A 24,913-nucleotide genomic window follows, 5' to 3' on the forward strand; every position below is an offset into this window, starting at 1 on the left:
TCTACTAATAAATACTTGTAATTTTTCCTTGATAAATTACTCAAATAATCAATTAATTGTCAACATTGTTGACAATTATCTGGTGATGGTCACATGTGTAATGACACACTGTTCAATTCAAGCCTTTAGCTGCCACAAAGAGCTGTTAAGGTTTGAACTATTGTCAGGCTTTTCTTTCTGTGTCTTTTATGTTGGACTTGGCTGTTTATTTTTATCCTTATCTGTGTGTTTCTGCAGGTGTTCGGGGGGCGTTGAGGTGATGCATGTCCCCCGGTCGTCCCAGTGGAGGAGCCAGCTAACGACGAGTGGCTTTGGCTGCTGAACGCACCGTCACCGCCCTCATCCCCTCCTCGCTCCCTCCATCTCTGATGGCTCTATGGGGCGTCGTCAGCCTCAGCCTTCACTGCTGGGTGTGTTTACATTCTGCGGTAACAGCAACAGCGGTAGCAACTGCCAGCCTTCCCAATGACAAGCCTGGGGGCCCCCTGGACTGGCTCCTGTCTGATAAAGGGCCTTTCCACCACTCCCCAGAGTACATTGACTTTCTGGAGAAGAACCGGCAAGGCTTCTCCACCAGATACAAAATATACAGGTGAGTCAGGGCAGCAGGAGGAAAAAGCACTTTACACTGTTTACTCCTGCCATCACTACTCCTATAACGCACAGGGAAAATCTCCCAGCAGCCGAATGAAATGGCCCCCATGGTCGTCCTTTGAGGAATCAGCTCTGTGTAAATAAAGGCCATATACATAATATGATTAAATGATGTGTTTACATATTAAGATTAGTATAACTCACAGTCACGAGCCGCAGCCTGTACTTAAAAGCACTTAGAGCTGTATGATTTGGCTCATTTACCATGAACAAACAGATCACTGTTGGTGTAAAGCATTAGCAAAAACGTCAGTGGTCATATGAAGATGCCAGCAGTCAGTGCTAAAATTGGATTAGTCCCTTTAGTTTTGTGAGTTAGCGTGCTACTCAGACGTCAGAAGAAGACAGTAATGCTTGCTGACCAGATCCTACTTTTTGCTAGCACACTAACATCGCAAACTGATCACTTGATCAAACAAATGAGCCATGTCCATTAAAGGAATAGTTTAACATTTTAGAAAATACTAGGCTAATTAGCTTGCCTGTCAAGAGTGCAATAAGAAGGTTGATACCACTGTTGTGTCTGTCAGTAAATATAAAGCTCCAGCTGCTAGCCATTTAGCTTAGAAAAGGGGAGATGCTAGCCTGACCTAGCTCGGTACGAAGCTAATGCCTATGCTATCTGCTTCTAAAGTGCTCTAATTAAAATGCTCTTTCTTGTTTGTTTAATATCTAATATGTATATACAGACATACAACCCTCAGTATTACAGCAACTTGTCATTTACACATGTTTTGTATGAATTACACTTTATACTTAGCATACAGACATGAGCGTGGCATATTTCTCAAAAGGTCAATCTACTTATTTCAAATGCTGAGGACCTCCAGTGTGGTTATCATTGTGTATATGCCCATACGTTGGTTTTCTGTTTCGGGTTTTTGCAGTATCAACCCAACAGAGTCAATCTTGGCTGTTGGAAGAGTGAACTGCATGTTTTCATTCATGCTGAATATTTCATGTAAGTAGCAAAAACATATTCAGATGTTGCATATTTTGAGATGTGACAAAAGAGGAACATATAGATTAAGAGAGGCGTCTTTCATAATTAATGTGAACCATGAACTTCAGCAACCTCAAGCCCACATGTCCTTACCTGACCCGGCTTTATTAAGGCACTCTACTAGAAATGATAGTGCTTGCAATGAAATGCACTGCAGTTAAATCAGTGGAAGTTGAGTTAAATGATAGAGACAAGGAGGGGAGTGAACCTCCATCTGTCTTGGTTGAATTAACTTGCAAATGTAAATCTGCTGGAATATGTTGGTGAAGGATCAGATTAAAGTTGAGGACAAGGTCATTCCAAGGGTGTTTTATCCAAACAACATGTGTGATGAGGTTATCTCAACCCCATTGTAGTGTGACAGTGGTGCTCACAGCTGCAGCTGCAGAGGGTCTTTATCAGCAGTACATTTGCTTTTCCCTCCTAACCTTTTCATTTTAAAATCAAAATAATACAAGGAAGAATATAATACAACTGCATTTTGGGATATTAGTTCACACAATGGTCAGTATGCTTTATGAAAACCCAATTCATGGTTATTCAGGCAGACGTTACTTGGCCTGCTTGTCATGCAGAAAAGGTTTCTCACATCCGATGTTCACAAGATATCTGTCACATGCCCAGACGGAATCATCATGATGTATTTAATGCGGGCGCGTTGCTATCTGCTGGCTGTGCATCACGTTCGGCTGTCTTCCAAACCCTCAGGGGGTCACCCGATCAGGTGGTCAACTGAAATATGTTGATTAGCACCAGGAAAAAATGATGATTTGTCATGACAGCAACACAGTCTGAGGTATCGGCGTGCGGACCGAATTAGCGGAGATTGTGTCATGAATCATATCCGTCGTCATTTAGGAGGCTGTTGTCCAGGCTTCTGGAAGCAGACGAACAAGGTTCCTGACATCTATGGATCGGTGCAAGGATGCTTTATAGCTCTGGTGATCGTTTGCAGCTTTGGAGCTTTTTAATATTTCCTCCTCTGGCAAAAGGCAGCCTTTCGTTGGAGCTGAGCTGCATGGGCGGCAAGATTAATAGTCTTATCATGTGGCCAAGTGATTAGTGAGCTCTTAGTACTTATTACTCTGCATTATCACAGAATCCCCTGAGAGGCTTCTGTCAGCTGCAAGGTTGTGTTTGAGGCTCTCTAGATTACCACAATATGGCATTGATTAATAGTGGTGATAGTAAAAGGAAAAACTAACCTAAAAAGTAAATAGCTTGTAAATCTTTCTAAAGAGAATTCACTTGGATTCAGTCCCATTCGATTTCAGAAGGAAATCTAAAGAAAACAGGAGGGATACAGCTGTGGGTAAAAGCCTGTGTTTCTTTCAGTTTCGACAAATTATAGCTCTCTTTGCGATGCCGCCATAGTGGGGTGAAATATGGTGATGGTTTTGGGGGCTCACACCTGGAGCTGGCTCATAAAAGATGTAGTAGGGTTGTTTTATTAAAGAAAGTGGGCTCACTACTGTGTCTCCTAAGGGACCCACACTTCATAGCTATGCTCCTGCTGTGGAACCAAAGTCCCAAAATCAAGCTATAACCCTTGTGTACTAACACAAGTAGGAAGTTAATCTCGGTGGCAGCGATTCCCAAACTTGGTGTCTCTTAAAAAGTGAATCAAGGCGTGTCACTGCTCACCACAGGTTGAAACTGGGTCTGATGGGGAAAAATCATTCTTTGTTTGAACTGCTCACAGCTCAGGCTGTTTCATTTGAATAAGAGCGGAACAATACTTTTGTTCTTTCTACTGATTTAGAAGAGAAATGTCTGATTAAAGAATACATAAAAACATGAGAAAAAATGACCAAACAAGCGATGCCAACCTTTTAATGCTTAACAAACTTGATGTTGTAGACACATAAAATATCAATGTGTACTCAAGAAATAAGTTTTTGATACAAATATTGACCAAAAAAACAAATGTTACATTGTTTAATAATTCAGCAAAATCACAGACATGTTCTATCTTTTTTTAAGACATTTAAATTTACAAGGTACTATAGTGGACACATTGATGGGATAAAATAAGCAAAGTGACACACTTAACCTAGCTCCACTAAATTAATGGATTCATCACTGCAACTTTGAGAAGTTTTTATGGACCTTTTTCCCAGCATGGAAACTTCTAATTAATTTCAGTTGCATTTAATTGTGTCTCATATCCAGATTGTATCTACTGAAAATTGAACCTGATAACATTTAACACCTGGTATTTATACGAGTCTCCTTTGTCCCCATTAAAGTCTGATTAAGATCTGACCGCTATGTCCAAACCAAACAACGAAACGTCACATCCTCTCTGGTTTGAAAAAGTTTAACGTGATTACATTTTACCACACGTATCTGCTGTTAATTATAAATGCAACTGCCTTTACACGTATGTGCAATATGGTCACATCCCTTACCTCCTCCAAAGGTGGTTCGGCTGATTGGATATCTATCCGACCACAATGCAATGTTTTGGGTACATTTGACTTTTTGCGCTATCCGATTGCAATCCGATCACCGAAAAGGCCTTTTGAGACGAGTTGTAAAGGGGGGTAGAGTTCCTAAAGCTGCTGTCAAGTAGTTGCTTTATACTTAAAATGGAGAACACTCGCTTAAAACTACTGCAGAAAATAACCCTGGGGGTTTAGAAGTACTTGAGTAAATTACAGTACAGATAGTGTCACTATGTCAATAGGCATTACTGTGCATCAACATGTAATCATTTCAAACAAGGAGACTCTAATAAGAATCTGCAATTAGTTTATTCCACAAACCAAAGCATGTAGGACACGCCCACCCGTTGAGATTAACTTGATCAAAAGAAAGCGGCTTCCTGTTGGATGTAAGAGCCACTTCAAGCCTGATGAACACCAGCGGATTTCCAAAACCACAGGGGAGTCTGCAGGTGCTCTGAAGGGGGTTGAGGTGAGTGTTTTAGAGCAGACTCCCTCAGCGCTGCTTCTTGGCATCCCACAGCTACGTTCTTACTGATGTTCTTTGTCTTGTCTCCTCGCCTCCCTTACTTTAGCAAGTATTTCCTTACAGTAAATACGCTGCTGAAGGAACAGCAATAAGTTGTAGTTTTTCATCCTTCAGACACTTTTCCTCATCTGCTTTTTAACACATCAGAGAAAAACGATTCACAATTCATAAGACACAACATTAGACACTTTCCCTTGAATCTGCCCCATTAGTTGCTCAACTTTCTTGTATTTAATTTGTTAATACAGCAGGCAGCTGAAGGCAATTTCTCTCTAGTTAAGCTGTCTTTCGAAAGTTGTATTCACTAAAGAGAGTAAAAGTGTAAAACGAGGGAGAGGGAAGCCTCATTATAGTTCCCCTTTTCATCCTCGCTTCAGGTTTTTAGACACAGTAGTGGTATGTGTTAGCCTGAAGGTTGGCCTATCACTTTGGTTCAGATTGAAATATTTAAACAAATATAGCATGGATTGCCATTACATTTTGCTCAGATGTTCATTGTATCCGCAGGCTTAATCCTACTGACTTTAGGGACCCGCTGACTTTTCTCCATGAGGTTGATTGGTGGTTTTTGAGTGAAATGTTTCCACGTAGAGTATATTAGATGGATTGCCATGAAATGTCATGCAAATATTGATATCACTGTGATGATTCCTTAACTTACTCTAGAGCACCATCATCATTTTAATTTGTCCAATATGTTGGTTTATGACCAAATACATGCCAAACTAATGGCCTTTTTTTTTGCTTACTCGGACAACAATATTCACACAGACTGTATCACAACATCGATGATGTTTAGATTTCTACGCAACTGGTATGAATGGTCATGTGACTGCAAATTTAGATGAAAAAAGTTAACAAATACACTAAACTACAAAGCTTTTCTGGCCCACATTATGTTATATATTATAGTAATGGAGAAAACAAAAGTTATGAAGGCAAAAATATAGCACCTGTTGTACTAGATATTGATTTAAGTTCCTCAAATTATCAGAAATACAAGTGTCAGTGGCCATTGCTCAGATCCAACAAAAGTAAGGTGAACAATTTTTTTTTTTTATGATCATTTTTGACTCTCCGTTTTTGGTTGAGAGGCACTTTGTGCAAAAAGGAGGGCAGAGGTGATATAAAGTGACAATGTCATTTTCTGGTCCGGTCTTCCTGGTGTATATTGTCCATAGCTCTGCTTAATCCTAATAAATGTTTAATGACAGGAGAAGATGGATCACCAGAATTGATGCTTCCAGTTACAGTGTTTGAGCTACCGCAGGATTGATGGAATAATGAAACACCATGTTAGCCCCCCTACTTAATTCCCCGGCTCTCTTACAGATTGAATTTGAAAAATATATATATATATATATATATATATATATATATATATAACAAGTTGTCTGTAATGGAAGAGGGTTTGTGTCTGTGTGTGTTCTGGCGATTCACTGTGAGTGGGTATGCTTCCAGTGCAAACACAATGTGGGCCTTCCGCCTTCGCCACCTGTCCACAGGAAACATTGCCAAGGGAAAGCAGCCATAGTCACCAGGGTGAAGGCAGTGTGTTGAGGTGTTTTTGGCCCTGCTTTGAACATATTGCATTGGTTATTGCATTTGATGATTTTTTATGGCATAAGATTTAATTATAAACATCATTTAGCTGGAGAAAATTCACTGTGATCATTAAATATTATTAAACTGCTGAAAGATTAGGCTGCATGCCAGCGGATAAATGTGGATACAATAAATAAAAGAAGGACGTTGGTGAAAGAAATATTCTCATCCTTGAATAAAAGTACCAATACGTTGATCTAAAAATGCAAAAAAAAAAAAAACAAGCACAAGTTCTGCATTAAAAAATTGTACTTAAGGATTATCGGCTTTAGTGTAAAAGTATTTTTTTTCTGCAGAAAAAAGCCCCCAGATGGTTACTAATGCATCAATGTATAAGCTTCCCGTTGTCGACGTTTCAGGGTTAGCTCAATTTAACTACTCCATGTGGAATTGCCTCCATGCGGCTCTCAACATGGCGACGGCTGTGCCAGCGGCTAGCAACTAACGCTGCTATCAGCATGAACGGTGCAAACAACAGCGACTGAGCTGACAGAGCAAACGGTGTTAACCAGTAGGGGAACCGGAGGGTGGGCAGAGCGTCGGCCATTTGCTAGCCAGAGGGACTCGCATGCACAGAAATACACCCAGGAACAAAAACAGAGTTCAGAGAAGCTCAGACTTACAACACACACAGAGGAAGTGTGTTTGTGTGTTTGTTTGCAGCCATATTAATGCTCTGAACCCCGTATATATATATATATATATATATATATATAGATATATATATATATATATATATATATATCGTTAACGAGTCGTTAACGTTATTTAAATCAAACCATCTGAGAAATCATTCTGTGTGCTAAGAACTCAATGACATCTGACACGGAAAAAATGATCCCACTGCTTTTTTTTAAAGGGGTCAAGCCAAATACTATAGGTTGGCAACCAGGGGTTTGCTGGCCGTCTGGCAGACCGGGTACTTTCAAGGTGGGCCGACGAACACAACTCTTTTTTTCTATTCTTTTTTTTAGGCTGACCGGCCCTTTAATAGATTATCCTAAATTGGCACTTTTTTTTGACAATCGCCTAGTGATGTTCAAGAAACACGCCTATCTGTCTCTATCATTCTAAGCCCCACATGCTGTGTGTGTGTGTGTGTGTGTGTGTGTGTGTGTGTGTGTGTGTGTGTGTGTGTGTGTGTGTGTGTGTGTGTAGGCAGCTGGGCAGAAGAGTTAGTTTAGAGGAGAGTATTTAAAAATGGCAAAAAGCTGTCACATGAGGCAACAAAACCATTTAGGTTCAGGAAAAATGTTGGGCTTAAAATAACTACGCAACCTGAACAACATTGAAAATCTTGTGTTTGTTTTGACTTAGCCACCTCGCCTACTTCACATCCACTGTGACATTTTTTTATACCAAGACAAATGTGTGTCAGCTGAGAGGTTGAGTTCTGCCGAGATGGAGAGCGAAGAGTTGTCTTTAGTGTAATATTAATGACAAAACATTTTAAGCTTTGCATGGATTGAACAAAGAGGAGACGTCTTCATTAAACTCCGGCTTCTGTGAAATACATCGGCACTGGTGACAGCAACTTGACGCGCGTGCCGTAAGCATTGAAAAGCCACTGAAAGCTCTGGATTTTCCATATCCACCACACAGAAGTTAGTAGAGAATTAATTAATTAATGAAATACTACCCATCATTGGCAATGTCAACCCCACAGTGAAGGTGAAAAAATCAGTTCAGAATAAGTGTGGTTTTAATTAATTATATAACGATGTACAGACCGTTTGGGCTAAAATACACAACTTAACAGCTTAATTCTCCTTTTCAATTATTATTTACAAGTTTACAAATGGGTAGGCAAACTAAACAAAAATATGCAATAATTGAGATAAGTGTACATGATAGAAAAGCTGCTTTAATTCAAAATATGCCAGAGGCGTGTTTAATTGTAGCCTATTTTATAAGCTTATAATATTTTATTAACTCGCTGTGAAATGTATAAAGTGAGGCAAAAAGTAGAATATTTCCCTCTGATGAAGTGGACCGGAAATGTAAACAAACAGAAAATACATATGTACTCAAGTTAAATTTTCTACTTTTACTTTACTTACTTGCAGAACCGTACTCAAGTCAATCGACGTAGTTATGCCCACCATTGTAGATGCAGACATGATGAACCTGCCAAGCAAAAGAAGGAGTGGAGAAAGTTCAACAACTCCAACAGCTTTTAGCTTTGATGGCGTTCAAAGCGTTAAACTGATAAAACTGATGTACCTCTGCGAAAAGGAGCAACAGAATTGATAATAGTAATGACTTAGCTGCTTGTAAGGGGGATTGCGGCCCCTAAAGTTGACTCTGTGTGAAACCCATTTAATTTCCTCTTCTCCCTGCAGGACGAACTATTTGGCCCATCGGGGATTTAAGATAAGACAAGGCTAGCTTATCACAGCCCGCGATAACTGAGGAACCAACGACAGCGGGGATTTGCGAATTCTCTTTCTACACCTGCCCCCCTCCTCCATCTCGCTCCTGCGCTGTATTGTGTTCTCCTCTTCTTCCAGAGAAAGTGCTGTGGCTTTGAACTAGTGCTTCCAAGCTGCAAGGCAGAACTCAAGAGACACACTGTGTCCCATTTGAAGAGGTCATTTATTTGTATGGCATGAAATAAGGTGAAGATTAATAGCTGCACTAGATGTATCTGAGCAAGAGATTCGTCAAAAGCTTTGTCTGAATTCTACGGTGTCAGCGAAAAAGGTCATCGCGTACCACGTTTACATTTACCATCATTATGTTTACTTCCCACTCTCTGCCCACACTTTCTGCTTAATATTGGGTGAATCAGTGTCTTGTTTCGTGATTACATAACAGACATTGAAATTGATGTTTGTGGGCAGCAGTTTGAATTCTCAGGGATTTAAAACGGTGTATCATTCAAACATCTGGGTGTTTGAGCTTTTCCTCATTAATCCTGGTTTAATGTGATGTATACCCTTTCAAAAGGCCACACTCCCTCCATCCATCAGCAGCAGCCAAGGTTGTTCAACCCGTTCTGATTACAGCAGTCACGCTTTTATTTTGAAGAGAGAGAGAGAAGTGCGACATTTGACTGATAATGCCGCTACGTTCATTCACGGACTGTTTATTTTCTTCTCTCACAATGTAATCCGATAAAAATAATCCCCCGATCAACACAGTTAATCATGTTCGTGTCATCTTTTTTTTTTTAAAGCATCAGGATGAAGCACCTCGAAACAAAACGGTGCTCACTAAAAAGGCAGACGGCACTTTGAGGAATTTGTGTTTCCGCCTCGTATAAGCGTGGATATGGGAGTTATTTTGGGGCAGTGCCAGTCGGATGGTAACAGTTGGCACCCTCCCCTGTTTTAATTACAGCTGTGATGTCTGTTTGCGGCTTCATGGTGGTTGATACATTCATCGCTACGCAGATTTGTGATGGAGGGAAAAGTGCTTCCAAAACCAAATACAATGTTGAGTCAATCCAGTCTGTGGCCTATTATCAAAGTTGTACTCATTTCAAACATCAAAGATGGGTATGGTCTTCAAACAGGGTTTTTGTTTTTGCAAGTACAAATTTAATTAGTTCTTGTTACAGATGCTGAAACGGGTTATTTCTCTCTAGGTGGTTTTCTTATATGTTTGCTAATTTTCCCACTGCTTCATAAATTAACATTAATACCAACCCACACATAAATTAACTGCCTTTTTTTACATTTGAGTTGACTTTTGGGAGTCAATTGAACTCAAAACTTTTTTGTAACAAAACACCTCCTCCGGCTTCTATGTTCGTCAGTACAACCATGTTTTTCATAACTTAAATATGTCTAGTTTTTGAAATGGCGGTTTGTTTAAGAATATTTTTCTGCAAACATTAGATTTTTTGGTTGATGTTTGGATCCTCCCCTAAACTGAATGAGTGAAAATATGTCCTCCTCTGGAAGGGACAGCATCTGCCTTATCCCAAAAGTTATTTAAATAAGATCTGGTCCTATTCTATTCATAACTGGTCCTTTTCCACTCAGATCTTATCCTATTCTACCGTGTATTTTGGTGTCTCAACTCTTAACACTTTAATTTCCAGAGCTCACAGCGCAGCCTCCAATAAAAAGTTGCTGACTTAGTTTTATCTTTGCTGTTCTCCTTTGCCATTAGTTTCTTGGATAAAAACTAAAGCAATAACACTTTTTTATTTCCGCACACTAAACTGCATTATATGGAGATTCTAAAGCTGTGATACAGTTTACTTTCTCTCAGAGGACGTATTTGACTTTGCAGAGCTATTTAGATGAAGGATACTATGCCGACCTCTGTTCTCAAAACACAGTATTCTAAGCATGAAACCTTTACTGTTTTGCCAAATGTGAGACAAACAAAACACATGTAAGTCTAATGTTCAATACATAGGATGCTCTCTCTGTTAAGCTGAGTGTGGACCTGCAAGTCAAGCAGTATCCAAAAGGACACTTTAGAGGAAGTTTTTGGAAATTCAATCACTTTTTTTGTGTATGAATCAAGGCACTGCCAACTGCAGCATCCCTTCAAAGAGCTTACTTACCCCTGGGCAGATGTTCTACAAAAAAATAATAGAGAGAATGCAGGCAGGGTGACAGGTTGTTTTTTTTTGAGTGGACATCCTTTGGTTCTTTGAGTTTTGCTCCAATTCAGTTTATATGCTGCCTCATCTATATCTATTTCTGTATCCTTCTTTTAATGGATACATGTTAGGTTTGTACATGGAAGAGGGAAGTCACAGTCGCGTAAAAGCTGTCAGAGGAAGATAATCGGGAAGAAAGTCCTGCCTTACTAGAGGACAAAGCTTTATTCAAATGCAGCTCCCTCCTTGCTGCCAGCTTGCATCGTTGTATTCAACCCCTTTTTTCACACAACTCATCAAATACTGACAATTGGTCAGTGGCCCTCTGCGTCTGAGGCACCGAGGAACCCTTTAGAGTCTGTGTGAGATGCAGCAGACTTTCAACGAACTCCATTATTAACCGTCGCAGCAACTTGCATAGTATAAAGAGCGAGAGAGTCCACGTTGGGGGACTGGGGCTCTTTTAGTCTTCAGACCATCAAAGCTCTTAATGTCATCATTCATCCATTCATAGACTGATGGGAGGGGCTACCATGCAAGGTGCCACCGGCCCATCAGGACCAACTAAACATTCATACCCATTCGTACAGCCTGCGGGAGCAATTTGGGATTAAGTGTTTTGCCCAAGGCCACATCAACATGGTAGCGGAATAGGGGATCACACCACCGATCCTCTGATTGAAGGACGACCCCGCTCTGCCACTGAGTCACGGTGAGGGTGGCGGCTGGTTGGGTCAAACCAAGCAGGAGTCAGCCAGGACAGCTGTCCTTGTCCTTGTCAATGTTGACTTATGAAATAAGATGAGACAATCTTGTATTGCTCCCACAGCGAGGACATTTGCAGGAATCAGTTAAAGAAAAACAAAACGTTTATATAGAGTTTAATCAAGACAGTAAAGGTATATTAAACAAAAAAAATTGTAGAAATTAGCAAAAATAAATAAAAAACTATAGAATCAGGCTACATGTTGCACAAATTAAGTAGGAAATATGAAGTGTTGATACTAAACAGCCACAGATATTTTACCTTCATTTTGTTACTGGCTTAGTTACTTTACTAGCAGCATGCAGCTACACAACAAACAGACAGAACAAACATACGTATTATAATCAAAACCACTATTTAGTTATAACCAAACCAAACACTTACCTAACCAAGTCATTTTGTTGCGTAAGTAAACTCAATAACTAAGTCAATCAATGTTGGAATTTTATTTTGAAAGGAAACTGTATGCATGTAATGAGTGGAAACTGACACGGCCAAAAGTGTGTTGATGTCAAAAGGTGCCTATGAAAGTCAGTTTTAAGCATAGAGACATGAACATGTCCAGATGTATAAATATTATAAGTTAAATGTGTGGTTGAGGTCAGACGTGGTTGTCAGAGGCAAAGAGAAGAACTTGAAAAGGAAACAAAGGCTGACAAGTCTTTTGTTCACTGCTTTCAATTTTATGACAGCTTTGCTCTCTCTCTCTCTCTCTCTCTCCCTCAGTATAGAAGAAATTCCCTCTCTCTCTCTCTCTCAGTACAGAAGACATCCTCTTTAAGCAAATGGGGCTATCTCTTGTACCACCTTGTGCTTCATTCATTTCGATGTGTATCTCTGCTATGATGGGCTATTAAGGAACACATCTGTCATCTGTGCAGTAAGAGCACTTTTCTGTCCCAGGTGACAATCATAGTTTCAAAAGATACCAGGTTTTAGTCTGGATGTTCTTTTTTTCTTTTTCCCCCCTGTCTTCTCACTAGATTTATCTCTTTTTCTCATTCTCTCTTTCTTTCTCCATCAATTCCCTTCCGCTTCGGTTTAGGCTGTGTCGGCACGGTCGCGGGATTCCTTACATTGCAAAAGCACAGAGCAACATAATGAATTAAATCTGCTTCTCTACCTATCTCTTTTTCTCTGTCTCTCTCTTCAAGCCATTTATTCTGCCTACGTACTCAGCTTTAGGCAAATTATGTACCTATATGATGTCGCTGTATCAGAAGCCACAGAAGGTGCATTTGTCCTCACCTTCTCTTTTCAATATGAACTGTTGCCTAGTTTTTGACTGTCAAATGATTTAGTTTATGCAATGTACAATTATGTTTTTTAATTGTTTGTTTAGTTTAACCAACAGTCCAAACCCAAATATATCAATTGTATGATTAAAGTAAGAGAAAGCAGCACTTCTTCCTCCACTCTGAACCAAACTCCACTATTAATGCAGTTACTTGTATTGTTGTTTTGTTCTGCTTTTTCCAGGGAGTTTGGGAGATGGAAGGTGAACAACATGGCCGTGGAAAGGAGAGATTTCTTGGAGTCTTCGTTGCCTCTGACTCCTGAGTTCATCAGGAACATCCGAATGCTGGGCCGCCGGCCCACCACCCAGATGATAACTGACAATCTGATCAGGAAGTATGGGACTCACTTCCTGTTGTCAGCTACACTAGGAGGTAAACAGAAAACAGAAAACACGTTTTTATTTTTTCAAACATGGCATTCAAGCTCAACTTGGATGCAAAAGAGACACATTCTGAAATCATAGAAATCCTTGAAGAAATGTCTCCTTGATTTCTGACAGACTTTCTCATTGTTGGTATGCAGCCGTCAATTTTGCTGGATGAACTGGTTACTATTGCTCGCAATGAAAGATTGAATATTAAGTTATAGGATCTAGGTAAAGTTAGCTAATGCCTCATGCAGAAGACACATACATGAAGAAAATGTATTGTTATTGTGTTCCAGTATTGAGCTATTGAGGACGCAGAATGGGGAAATGTGTTTTTAGAAATAACTTTTTCCTATATGATATAGAAAAAATAAGTATTTCTCTCTCAGATGATGTAGGCTTTAGTACAGTATTTGTGTTGATAAAAGCTTTTAGAGTTTGCTCCCCAAGGTGTTTCATATGGAAAACAGATGGACATGGCACAATAACTCAGTCACAGTTAGCAACTGAATAACACATCACTGCAAAGTAGTTTGCCACTGGCAGCAAAGAAGTGGCTCTTCAGAGATGTACTGTATGAATACATGTAGAAGCCTGAACACTATAAACACGCCACTGCCAGTCACAGTTACCCCACTTTGGGCTTTCTGCAGTGTGATGAGAAGCATTAATGGTCCTCTGAGTGAAGACAAAAAAAATCATAATTTCAGATGCCAGAGAGGTCCCGGCAAGTCTTGCGAAACCAATTTGCTTTTACAGAGCAACACTTGTCAATTATTTCAGACCTGATTCCCGGCTTAGAAAAGGTCTCTGTTGTGAGTGGCTGCATTCAATGCAACGCAACCAGCTGCCTGAGCTGATGCAGCCCGTAATCTGGCTCCCAGCCAGCACTTAATGGTATGAAGAGAGGAGAATGAGGAGTTTGCCTTGGACTCTTGCCAGAGATATGCCTCTGTGGTTCTGAATGGATTGCCTCTGTGTTCGGAAACATATGGACTTAATGAAATTAATGAATAGATTGTGATATCAAGGGGGTGCCCTTCAGCAGCTGAGCAAGAAAAACAGTGGGCAGGAAAAATGGCCCAGAGACATTAACAGTGCATTATGATGAGGAATATGATGTACAGTGTCCTGGGGACTCTCGAGGAAGGAGTGCTCTACACCGTGGCCCCCGCAGACTTATGAAGAGTTGATTGCTATGATCCGTGGCTATGGGGTGATGTAGCGTATCCTAATCGTGGTCAAGTGTCTTTGTACTTCAGAGGGCCCTTGTTGCACCTGTTCTCTTAACCACCTGTGATATAGTGTGTGTAGGTAGGTGTGTGTGTGCGTGTGTGTGTCTCTACTGGAGCAGAGTGTGTGGCAGGTTTTTAAAAAATTGTGTAAAATGATTAATTGGAATGAAATCCAAACAAGAAAGTCATCATGAGCTGTCATGCCCACTACTCATTACATTAATAATTTATGTCATATGCATGTAATGTGCTGTAACTCTGTTGCATTGTTCATTCTGGTCACATGACATCTATTGCTTCTGTCCATCCGGGGAGAGGGATCCTCCTCTGTTGCTCTCCCGGAGATTTCTTCCTTTTTTCTTCTCGTTAAAAAAGTTTTTATGGGGGATTTGTTCCTGAAACGATGTGGGGGTTGGGGGGGGGGTCAAAGGTCAGAGGATGTCGTATGCCTACAGATGAATTGAGTGAAAACATTTGCCAATCGACACTGGAACCTCATTAACAGAAAGTCAAGATTGACAGGTGATTTGCAGCCGATGCAGCACATCGACCATGAGCGCTTGGCACCAAAGATAAGACGAACACCCAAAATCGCTCGACTCTTTGAGACGTGAACCTCGGCCTCTATCCTTTTTAAATAAATACAAAATAATTTCCTTTTTTCAACGTTTTGTTTCCTTGCAGGAGAAGAGGCCTTAACGATATTTGTGGACAAGAGGAAACTGAGTAAGAAGGCCGAGGTGAGCGATTACTCGAGTAACTCCTCCACCGTGTCTCTGGAAGCTCTGCACCAGCTGGCCGCCTCCTACTTCATCGACAGGGAGAGCACTTTGCGCAAGCTGCACCACATCCAGATCGCCTCCACTGCCATCAAGGTAACGCCTAAGTATCTTCATTGTTGAGTTCTTGGGACACACTCACACACTAATGCATTGGTTATCAAAGATTCAATCGTCTTTGATCTTGCTCAATATCAATATCAAACCTAGAAGACTGATACTCTTGGGAGATTACTGTCTCACCTACTTTACTTCTGAGAAAGCTGGTAAAGAAGGATTCTGTGGAGGTGGTGGGAGACAGGAGGATGATGGTGAAGCTCTCATCACTGATGAACAACACCTCCCACCCCATGCGGGACACTGGCAGCTCTGCACAGCTCCTTCAGCCACCGGTTGATTGATCCCCGGTGTGTGAAGGAGAGGTACCACAAGTCCTTCCTTCCTGCTGCTGTCAGGCTGCACAACCAGCTGAGCGTGCAGTAGACCACAAACAAACACACTTTATTCACTTCAACCGGTGCAATATAAATACATGTTATTCTGTCTGTATATATACTATTGTTATTGTGGATTCTTACCCTTTTTTTTTTTTTACTATGTCTCTTGTGTGCACTTTACCTGTCTGCTGCCGTAATCCTGCAAATGTCCCTACTGCGGGACTAATCAAGGAATATCTTATCTTGAAAGTATTTTTCTCTCATATTTGTACAACACAACATTTCTTAACTGTTTCCTTGTGTTTACATACTCATTTTGCAAATGATGAGATGTTGCTATATCATGCCAAACTAAAATAATGTACCTTTTCCTTAATTAAAACGTGTGGCAAACACCCTTTCAAAGAAGCCTTCAAATATACTTTAAATAAGCAAAGTCGCTAATTTAGGCAGCATTGGGGTGTAATAAAGCAGAATATAATAGTGTTTTATTACACTGGCGTTGGTGAGAGCAATTTAACCACCAGAATATATATTTTCTTTCTTCAACAGCAGAGAGCAAGCGCTCTGTTCTAAGAAGCCAGGTATCACAAACATAAGACCTTGTGTTCCTGTCTCTTTTTTATCCTTTGTTATAAAGCCGCAGAACGGCTATGATTGTCAACATGAGCCTGCATAAAATCACAGAACATGATTTCTGGGTTTAAGGATTTAAGATTTACCTCTCACTGCCAACTGGAGTTGCTAACATGGGAATCTGCCCAGAGACGCTTCATATGAAAACCATCTTTGAAAGCAAAGCTCAGTGTTTCACCGCAGTCCACCGGGAATGAAATGACAATACCGAAGGATAGATAATTTCTGTTTTAGACTCTGATAATAAAAATTGCTATCCAATACCTTGTTGGTAATAATACAGATAGTAAATATATGAGCTCAAAACATACTAATCAAATAACAAGAAATACCGGCAATGCATTAAAGAAGAGTCAAAAGAGATACATATTCTCAAATAATAATATATAAAGTGTCTTGCAATACATAGGAAAGGCTGTGTTCAGTCGGTGTGCGTCGCTATAGCGATTAATAACTACGTGGATAACAAACAATTTTATGTTTCGTGATATCTATGAATTACAGCGCATTATTTCCCGGACCGCAAAAGCCCACACTGGGCCGACAAGTGTGTCGTAAAAATAAAAAGCGATCTGTCACCCAGTAGACTGCTGGGAGAGGAGGAGTCAACCTTGATTTACTTGTCACGCAATTGCATACTTCCCATAGTGGCACTTGCTTAATTAATTATGTTAAACTAATTAAGTATTACATATTTTCCTTAACATAACATAGTTGTTTTCTGTGTCACTTTTCGTAATCTATCATACAAATAGGTACGTTTAAAATGACGCCGACCCTCTGACCGATTAATCTCTACAATAAGCACAGTGCACACACTCTTCATATGAAATAAAATCACAAATCTTTACTTCAATTTCTACATTAAATGTGTGCTTTGCTTTCAGGTGTCTTTTGCAAAGCAGACATCTCCATCTCTGAAAGCAAGATGTGAACGATTCCCTTGTTTAGATATGATGAAAACAGCAATAAAACGGGGAGATGATGGTTTTTATCAGCTAGCTTAGCGATGAGATATTATCTTCAGCATCAAGTCTGCAGGAAGCTGGGTGATGAGTGTGAGCGGAAGATGAATGGATCTTGTGAGAAACAGGTGGTGACAGGTGTCTGCCTCTGGTTGTCACCTTCATGCAGCATGGGGTTAATCGGGCCACGGAGCAGAGGATGACCCTCCTTTCTGCCTTTTTCCTTCTTTCCTCCGAACACAGCGGTGGTCGGCTTGTGAAGTGTGGCTTCCTCTGCTGTAGCAGAGCATGAATCAGACTCCCTGTACTTATATCAAAGCTCTGTCCTCTCCCTACAATGTGATCAGCGGGGGTTAGGTGTTTCTCCTGCCGCTAAGGTGGGCGCATCAGAGGTGCGGAGGCAGATACTTTAGTCTGTTTCATTTCTTGGGAATTACGTTTTTTTTTTTTGTTCTGTAGCTACGGAGAGGAAGTGGAGAAGAGAGAGTGCTTTCATGCTCCAAAGGCAGTCATCTGGCGTGACTGACAGGTGGAGAGTAGAAAGAGGTCTGATTCACCTCCATCACTGGCAGCGAGTTAGTCAGAGGAGCGATACGTTCCTCCACACTCGCGCGTCGCTTCCGCATCGGACAGATGCAACTCAGCGCTCCTCTGCGTGGATTCTAAATCAAACAAGTTGAGGCATGAATGAGAGCGGCAAAGAGCCCCCTGCTGTCTGCACGCTAAAGGGGAAATGGAAGCTCGTCTTGGAGGAACAGCCGGTTACTCTTGTGGTGCGCTGGGGATTGGCTGCGGGAATGTGGGCCCTTTTAACTCTCTGAGGTCATTTTTTTGATTTCACATCATTTCTTAAATTCAACTTTTTAAAAGGCACTTGCATATGAGATACATACCCATGTGTTAAATCAAAATGTGCAGAATAGTGTCATCTCTCTATATAATGAGTCACCATAAGGAACAGTGTAAAGAGATAATATGGCCCTAAAATCTCTTGCGAACTGTTTTGGAGCTTGACATTTGTTTCCCAAAGGTCTTAGATTCACAAAAGCAGTGGAATATACGGCATGAAGTGGAAACTGTGACCAGGGTGGCTTGTTTGTACAAAGAGTGATGACTCCAGTTTTCCCAGAGCGCCGGGGATCATTCTTGCTACGATTTGAGAATTTCATAGAAACTGAATCGATGGCCATATTTGCCTATCTGTCTGCACACAGCGATGATTGTATTGTGTTTTCATTATGGTGGAGAAATATAGTTTTGTGTCCCCCGGCAGACTCTATCAATTGTTGTCTGGACTATCACTGAGTAGATCGCACTAAAACCAAACTTTAGTTTTACTGGCTCAGCAAAGCACGTATTGAAGCACAATACTGGAGGTTTACTCCGGATTTTAGTTTGTTACTTTAAAGTTACTGCTTTCATGTGTTTTCAGTCACTTCTTTGAACAGCATGTTTTTTACCCTCACATTCAAATATTCAAGTCCCCCTCAGCTCAAAATAAAACCGCCTGTCCTTTTTCTGCAGGTGGAAGTTTTTCATATGTGTATATATATATATATATATATATATATATAGCTGTGCTTCTGTGCATGCATTTGATGTTCGCTGTCAGTGATGGAACATAAATCCTATATTATTGGATGGTGGTCAGGATGGTGGAACAGCAGTTTGAAAGTGAGTTCTTTAAATTGGCTGCATGTTGATCTGAACATGCTTCAACAGCGTTAAAAGCATGTAGTTTAAACGCACTATATTAGTTTAGGAAGATGGAATAAAACCATTGAATTATGATTATAAAAATAGATCTGCTGTATTTAACCTCAACACCCTTTTAAGTGCAAATCACCAAAAGCAATATTACTGGATCAGTGAGCTTGCAATCAAGCCTCTGTCATTAATCTATGTATGTATGTATTTGAATCTTCAACTATATGTTTCATCTTCAGTTGCAGGGGTCTGTGTTTTGTCCCCATCAAATTAAAGATGAACAAATATATTTAACATGTAATGTCGGCCACAGCCTAATTTCACCACTGAATCTTCCATTAAGGAAATGTGAGTCTGATAAAAGATTGATTAATGGACAACACTGGAAACTTTTTCCCACTCTGTTTTAGACTTTTTTGATTTTTTAGAGGCTGTGTCTTTTATTTAGCTGTTGCCATCTTGAAGCGTGGTATCGGAGCTCCACTTTCATTCACCACACACTCTTAACTCAAACTGAACGAACTGATCACCTGTTTTTAACACTCTACTCAGAGTTTACCAGGGTTAGTCTACTCAGAGTTTACCAGGGTTAGTCTACTCAGAGTTTACCAGGGTTAGTCTACTCAGAGTTTACCAGGGTTAGTCTACTCAGAGTTTACCAGGGTTAGTCTACTCAGAGTTTAGAGTTAAGGTCAGAATTTGTTAAACATGATTTCTTGATCCAGGGATTTGGGTCTAGAGACCAGATCAGAGCTAAAAGCAGATTATTGGGCATTCATCAAGTGGACACAAGTAATGTTATAATGTTATCGTTGTAATATAACTGCTGGATGTGTACACAGTCCATCAATGTGGGTGTTGAATAGCTTTTCAAAGTGTTATTTTGTGTTTTTTCTAAATCCTATTTCAAACTGTTATTTTAGTGATATCAATGTTTCTTAATAAGATAGGAACATTGTATTCTCCCAGATAATAAATAAGGTTTGAATAAAAAAATAAAAAAAACACTGTGTTAACATTGTAAATGTAATAGCACGGTGGCAAATAGGTTAACTTCTTTTGGGGCGAGAAAAACATAGTGGTTTGTCTTAAAATAAGTGCACTTGTAACATCACATGAACTATGGATATAACGTCATGTGACTCTGGCATAATGTCCCATGCCATCTCTTTTATTCTCATTAAAAGTCCTGTGTTTATTTAATATATGCCTGTCGACTGCCCTCTAGTGGGACTTAACCATTTAATGCACCGCATAAAGTCGAAGCTCAGCTCAACTCCCTCTGCAAGTGCTTTTGTTGTTGTTTTCCAGGATGTGCGAAAGCTTTGTGGTAATTCACAATATTCCAGCCTTTAGAATGTCTCATCCGCTGCATGTGGCAATGATCAAAACATTCTTCCTCCTCTGCTTCTCTTGCTCCCACTCTGCTGCTTGAATGAGTCAGTGACATACTTTTAACACCGCAGTACCTGGACCAGCAGCACACATAATGAAATAAAAATGAAAACAGACCAAAGAAAGGCAGCAATCTTCCACAAAGCTCAAGCTTCTGCTTCATTCCCTTACACAGCCATGTGCCAAGATACAGGTGGCCAATAATGTCCTATTAAGTATTTTTAATATACCAGAATTGTATCTACAGTGAATAGCAGCTGCTATGCAAAGCGGAAATTGAATGCTCTGCTCATCAGTCAATGTTTTTGCCGTATGGGATATCATATGGCATATCAAATAATACCTCAAAAAGATCCACTATTCATGTGGTCTGAAACCCAGAGCTGTGTCTCATTTCCTCACATTCATATCGGCATTAAAATCCCTCATGAGGGAAACAAGGGATTTATAATGCGATATGAATATCATTGTCAAGGAATTGCACTCAAATTATCTTCATTTTCCTTTTCTCATTCACAGAGGATATTTGTTCTTCCTCTCACAAACCCCTTTTCCTCTGGATTAGGCGTCTGATTTAAAAAGCCCCACCCTGAGTCTGCTCCTCCTCCCCGCAGCCTCGTACGAGTTCCCGCGACCTTCGCCCTCTGATTGTGTTACTGATCGACTGACCCTCATTGTCTCACCTCATCCATCTGTCACTTTGCACCAACTGTCCTCTGACAGGCCTGAGCAGGACAAATCGCCGAACAAAATATGGTGTCCCAGAACCACAAAGAGAGAAAAATGAGAATCGGTTAGATGCTCTCTGCTTTGTGGCAAAGGTCAATCCAAATGTCTTCAATCAGTGCCCGAAGACGGAAAAAGGAAACGTGTAGCATTCTTGAGGATTAATGAGTTCGGGGAAGCACTCCTACACCAATTTAGAGGAATCTAAATGAGCTTACCCCAGTTGAATCCATTCTGTAGAAACTACTTTATTTAAATGGAACAGAGGGCGCCGATTATATTACACAAGGCACTTTTTAACCACCCTCAAACTAACCAGTTTATATAAATCATCTTTTTATTTGTTGTTGCCCAGGTGACAGAGACCCGCACAGGTCCTCTTGGATGCAGTAACTATGACAACCTTGACTCCGTCAGCTCTGTGCTGGTTCAGAGCCCTGAGAATAAAGTGCAGCTGCAAGGTTTGTCTGAGTTTTACCACTTTCTTTTCTGATTTTCATGATGTTTTTTTCAAAATCAAACTGAATAGCACATGGGATGAACATCAGATGTATATATTGTATTAAGTCAGTTACAAGCTCACTTAACTCCTCTTTCACTGCCGGTTCACAGGCTTGCAGGTGATCCTTCCAGACTACTTGAGAGAAAGCTTTGTGCAGGCGGCTCTGAGCTACATCGCCTGCAATGGAGAGGGAGAATTTGTCTGCAGGGACAACGACTGCTGGTGCCATTGTGACCCCAAGTTCCCAGAATGCAACTGCCCCTATATGGACATCCAAGCCATGGAGGAGAGCCTGCAGAGGATCACAGAGACATGGGCGATGCTCTATAAAGAGTTTGAGGAATCCGGTAAGAAAGAAAAATATGTTTTTTTTCAGCACTTTTTTTCCCTGTTGCATGCCTCATACTATATGCAGGGGAATCAAACTTTTCAAATATAAATCATTAAAATCATTCATTCATGATAGGGAGGAAGAATGAATTCAACTGCTTTATCTGCACCGTTAAATCTGAGTGAGGTTCCTTTATACATGTTCCTCCCTATCCTGTGATTTATAGGCGGCCTGTAATAGCTGGTTGTGAATCCCGTACTGGAACACGATCTGCATAAAGGAAATTAACAGTGCAACCGGACCGGATTAAAAAGAAAAATCATCAGAGTTTGATAGTTTACAATGTCTAGAGCTGATTAATCAGCTATGAAAGACATTTATTGCCGGACCAGCTTTTCATATCACCGGGGGAAACCGAGTTTCAGCGGAAGCTCTTAGCATAATGTTTGGTTATTATTGCTGTGCTCGGTCACCCTGTCTTGGTAATTATAACAGGTGAAATCAAAATGGCTGTCTTTTTTTTCTTTTTCCTCCACTCCTCAGATTTGGCTGGAATATCCCTAAGTGCAATTACTTTTAAAGTTTATGTTTTAATAGCTGGGTGTGAAGTATGGGCAGCAGCGTGCCCAGAATACAGAAACCTGCAGGAGTCATAAACGTGTCCTTCAGCGAGGGATATCGGCCATTTCTAACGGGCGGCTTCATCAGGAGGGGAAGATGCCAGGAAACGGTGTAATCATAAAACCAAATTGGGACTCCTCCCTAATATTAATGCTATTGTTGACCTTCAACCAAATGGTGCCAAGACAGGATATGACAGAATCTGAAATTATCTATTGTTTTAGGCAGGACTTACTCTAGTTAATTATTACAATATGTGGCTTTCACACTAATTCACTTATTTAATGTCATTGAGGAGAATAAGATGAAGATGGGTGAAGATGAGGAATGTGACAAAAGCACATCATTCTACATATTTTAATGTTTTTAGACTTTAGACTCAAATATAACACACACATTATATATATATATTCACAAAACATAATGGTGCAATGTAAAAGGAGATAAATCACAACGGTTTACGATAGTGATACTTTTACGAGTTAGTACTGGTACTAGTAGTAATACTGCGGAGGGAGGTTATATTTAGCATGTTAAGCCATAATATGTTATGGTTGAATTGATTATGATACATTTGCAAATCTCACTCTGCATCATAAAACCAACGATCCCATTAAACACCTTGCTCTCTGCTTTAAAGTGGCCCTATCGTGTATTTTATTATCTTTATTGTCAGTCCGGAGGTTTCTTTTTTGCTTTACTGAACACAAGCTTAATTTCAAAGCCCCACATGCCAGATGCTCTGTCCAAAATGTAGGTATGCCATATTTTTTGCCCAAATAGAACAGGCTGCCAAGGTATGTCCAATTTCAAAGGCCCCTTCAAAAGCCACTGGCAAATACAGCCTTAACTCAAACAGGAGGAAACAAGTCGTAAAACCTGAAATAAATCATGTGACCACATTGTATTTATGAGCTATTAAATATGTAACAGGATAACATGAATAATTGAGGCTAAGCATGAACTTGAAATGTGTTCCAAGACATGTTGTAAACACAGGACAGAAAAATCAAAGTAAGGGCCACGTAGATATATTTACTGGTCACATGGTCCACTATTTGTATCACTAGTTGTCCATCTTACATAGAAGGAACATGTCATACCTCATACTGTATTATCTGGCATCAATGTAGCAACATTTGTCACGATAATACTTAATGTTGCAACAGTATAGACTAGTGCAGTGATTTTCAACCAGGGTGCCGTGAGAGATCGGCACGTGTGCCGTGGGAAAATGTCCAATTTCACTTGATCGCCCCCAAAAAATATTATTTAGTTGCCGCAAATATATATATTTTTTGTTGAGCATCTGAGCCTGCAATATAGTCGCTGGCCTAGTAATTAAATACTCTTCCATGCGAGTAGGTAGCGCATTAATTACCTATATACGCTGTATTATGCTACAATGTGACATTTTGTAACTTTTTCCCATTGTTGAAAATGTGCCGCGGCTCAAAAAAGGTTGAACAACACTGGACTAGTGTCTCCAAAACTCCTTTTTTTTAATTGACAAACCATCACAACCAAAATTCTCAATCGGCCTTAATTTGTTAATTTATGAACACGGTTTGCTCTCACCTGATATTATCATGAATATCCCTTTTGTATCATGAATATCCCTTTTGAAGAGATCCATACGGTTGATTATAACTACTTAGTTGTATGCATGTGTTTATGAAAGCATATAATCATGTCAAGTACTTTACTCTCATCAGTTGAACAAACATAATTTCTGCTAGATTTACATATTAGATTCAATGCTACAATTACCAGAACAATATGAACATTTAAGCTCCCTAATGTGGCACGAAGGTGTTCTGCAGATATGAATGTTTATCACAAAACAATGAAAGAAATTCTGCAAATTTATTTGGCAACCTTAATAAAATCCCCCTCCACCCACCCGCGTGTCCGGACCCAGTCTTTGGAAACAACTGGTATAGACAATAGTGGATGTAAACAATCCTCTCCTCTCGTCTGGGGTTTTCAGATGAATTCAAGGCGTTCCACGCGAGGCTCCCCCAGAACTATTTCCTGAACGTGACGGGCATCCAACACTTGTGGTCGATGGACAACTCGTTCCAGTGGCGATATGAGCAGCTGGAGAGCAGCATGCGGGTCCTCGCCAGCCGAGCCCAGAGAGTCATCTTCAAGCTCTTCAGTCTCAGTAAAAGATGTCATCGACAGCCACAAGTGCGCCTACCGAGAGAACGGTGAGCCCAGCCGCTAGAACACACATCCCATGTGTATCTTACGTCTTGTGTTACCTCAAAGCTGTGCCTTTTTGTAATGTAGTTCTTTCTTCATCCTTCCATTTCGGTTCAATGTAAAATTAAATGTGAAATCTG

General features: G+C 40.3%; 1 protein-coding gene across 1 annotated transcript in view; it reads left to right on the forward strand.

Annotated features, from left to right (window-relative positions):
• Positions 1-368: 368 nt before the first annotated feature.
• brinp3a.2 (bone morphogenetic protein/retinoic acid inducible neural-specific 3a, tandem duplicate 2) overlaps positions 369-24,913 on the forward strand; it is a gene marked incomplete at both ends in the record, with an annotated part of 30,181 nt that continues 5,636 nt past the window's right edge. The window contains 6 exons of the mRNA XM_079220581.1: positions 369-592; positions 13,045-13,235; positions 15,151-15,341; positions 21,467-21,572; positions 21,724-21,960; positions 24,556-24,778. Coding sequence (XP_079076707.1) covers positions 369-592; positions 13,045-13,235; positions 15,151-15,341; positions 21,467-21,572; positions 21,724-21,960; positions 24,556-24,778 — 1,172 coding nt within the window. The remainder of the gene's footprint in view (positions 593-13,044; positions 13,236-15,150; positions 15,342-21,466; positions 21,573-21,723; positions 21,961-24,555; positions 24,779-24,913) is intronic.

This window comes from Taurulus bubalis (assembly GCF_910589615.1).
Source record: "Taurulus bubalis genome assembly, chromosome: 7".
Lineage (NCBI taxonomy): Eukaryota > Metazoa > Chordata > Actinopteri > Perciformes > Cottidae > Taurulus > Taurulus bubalis.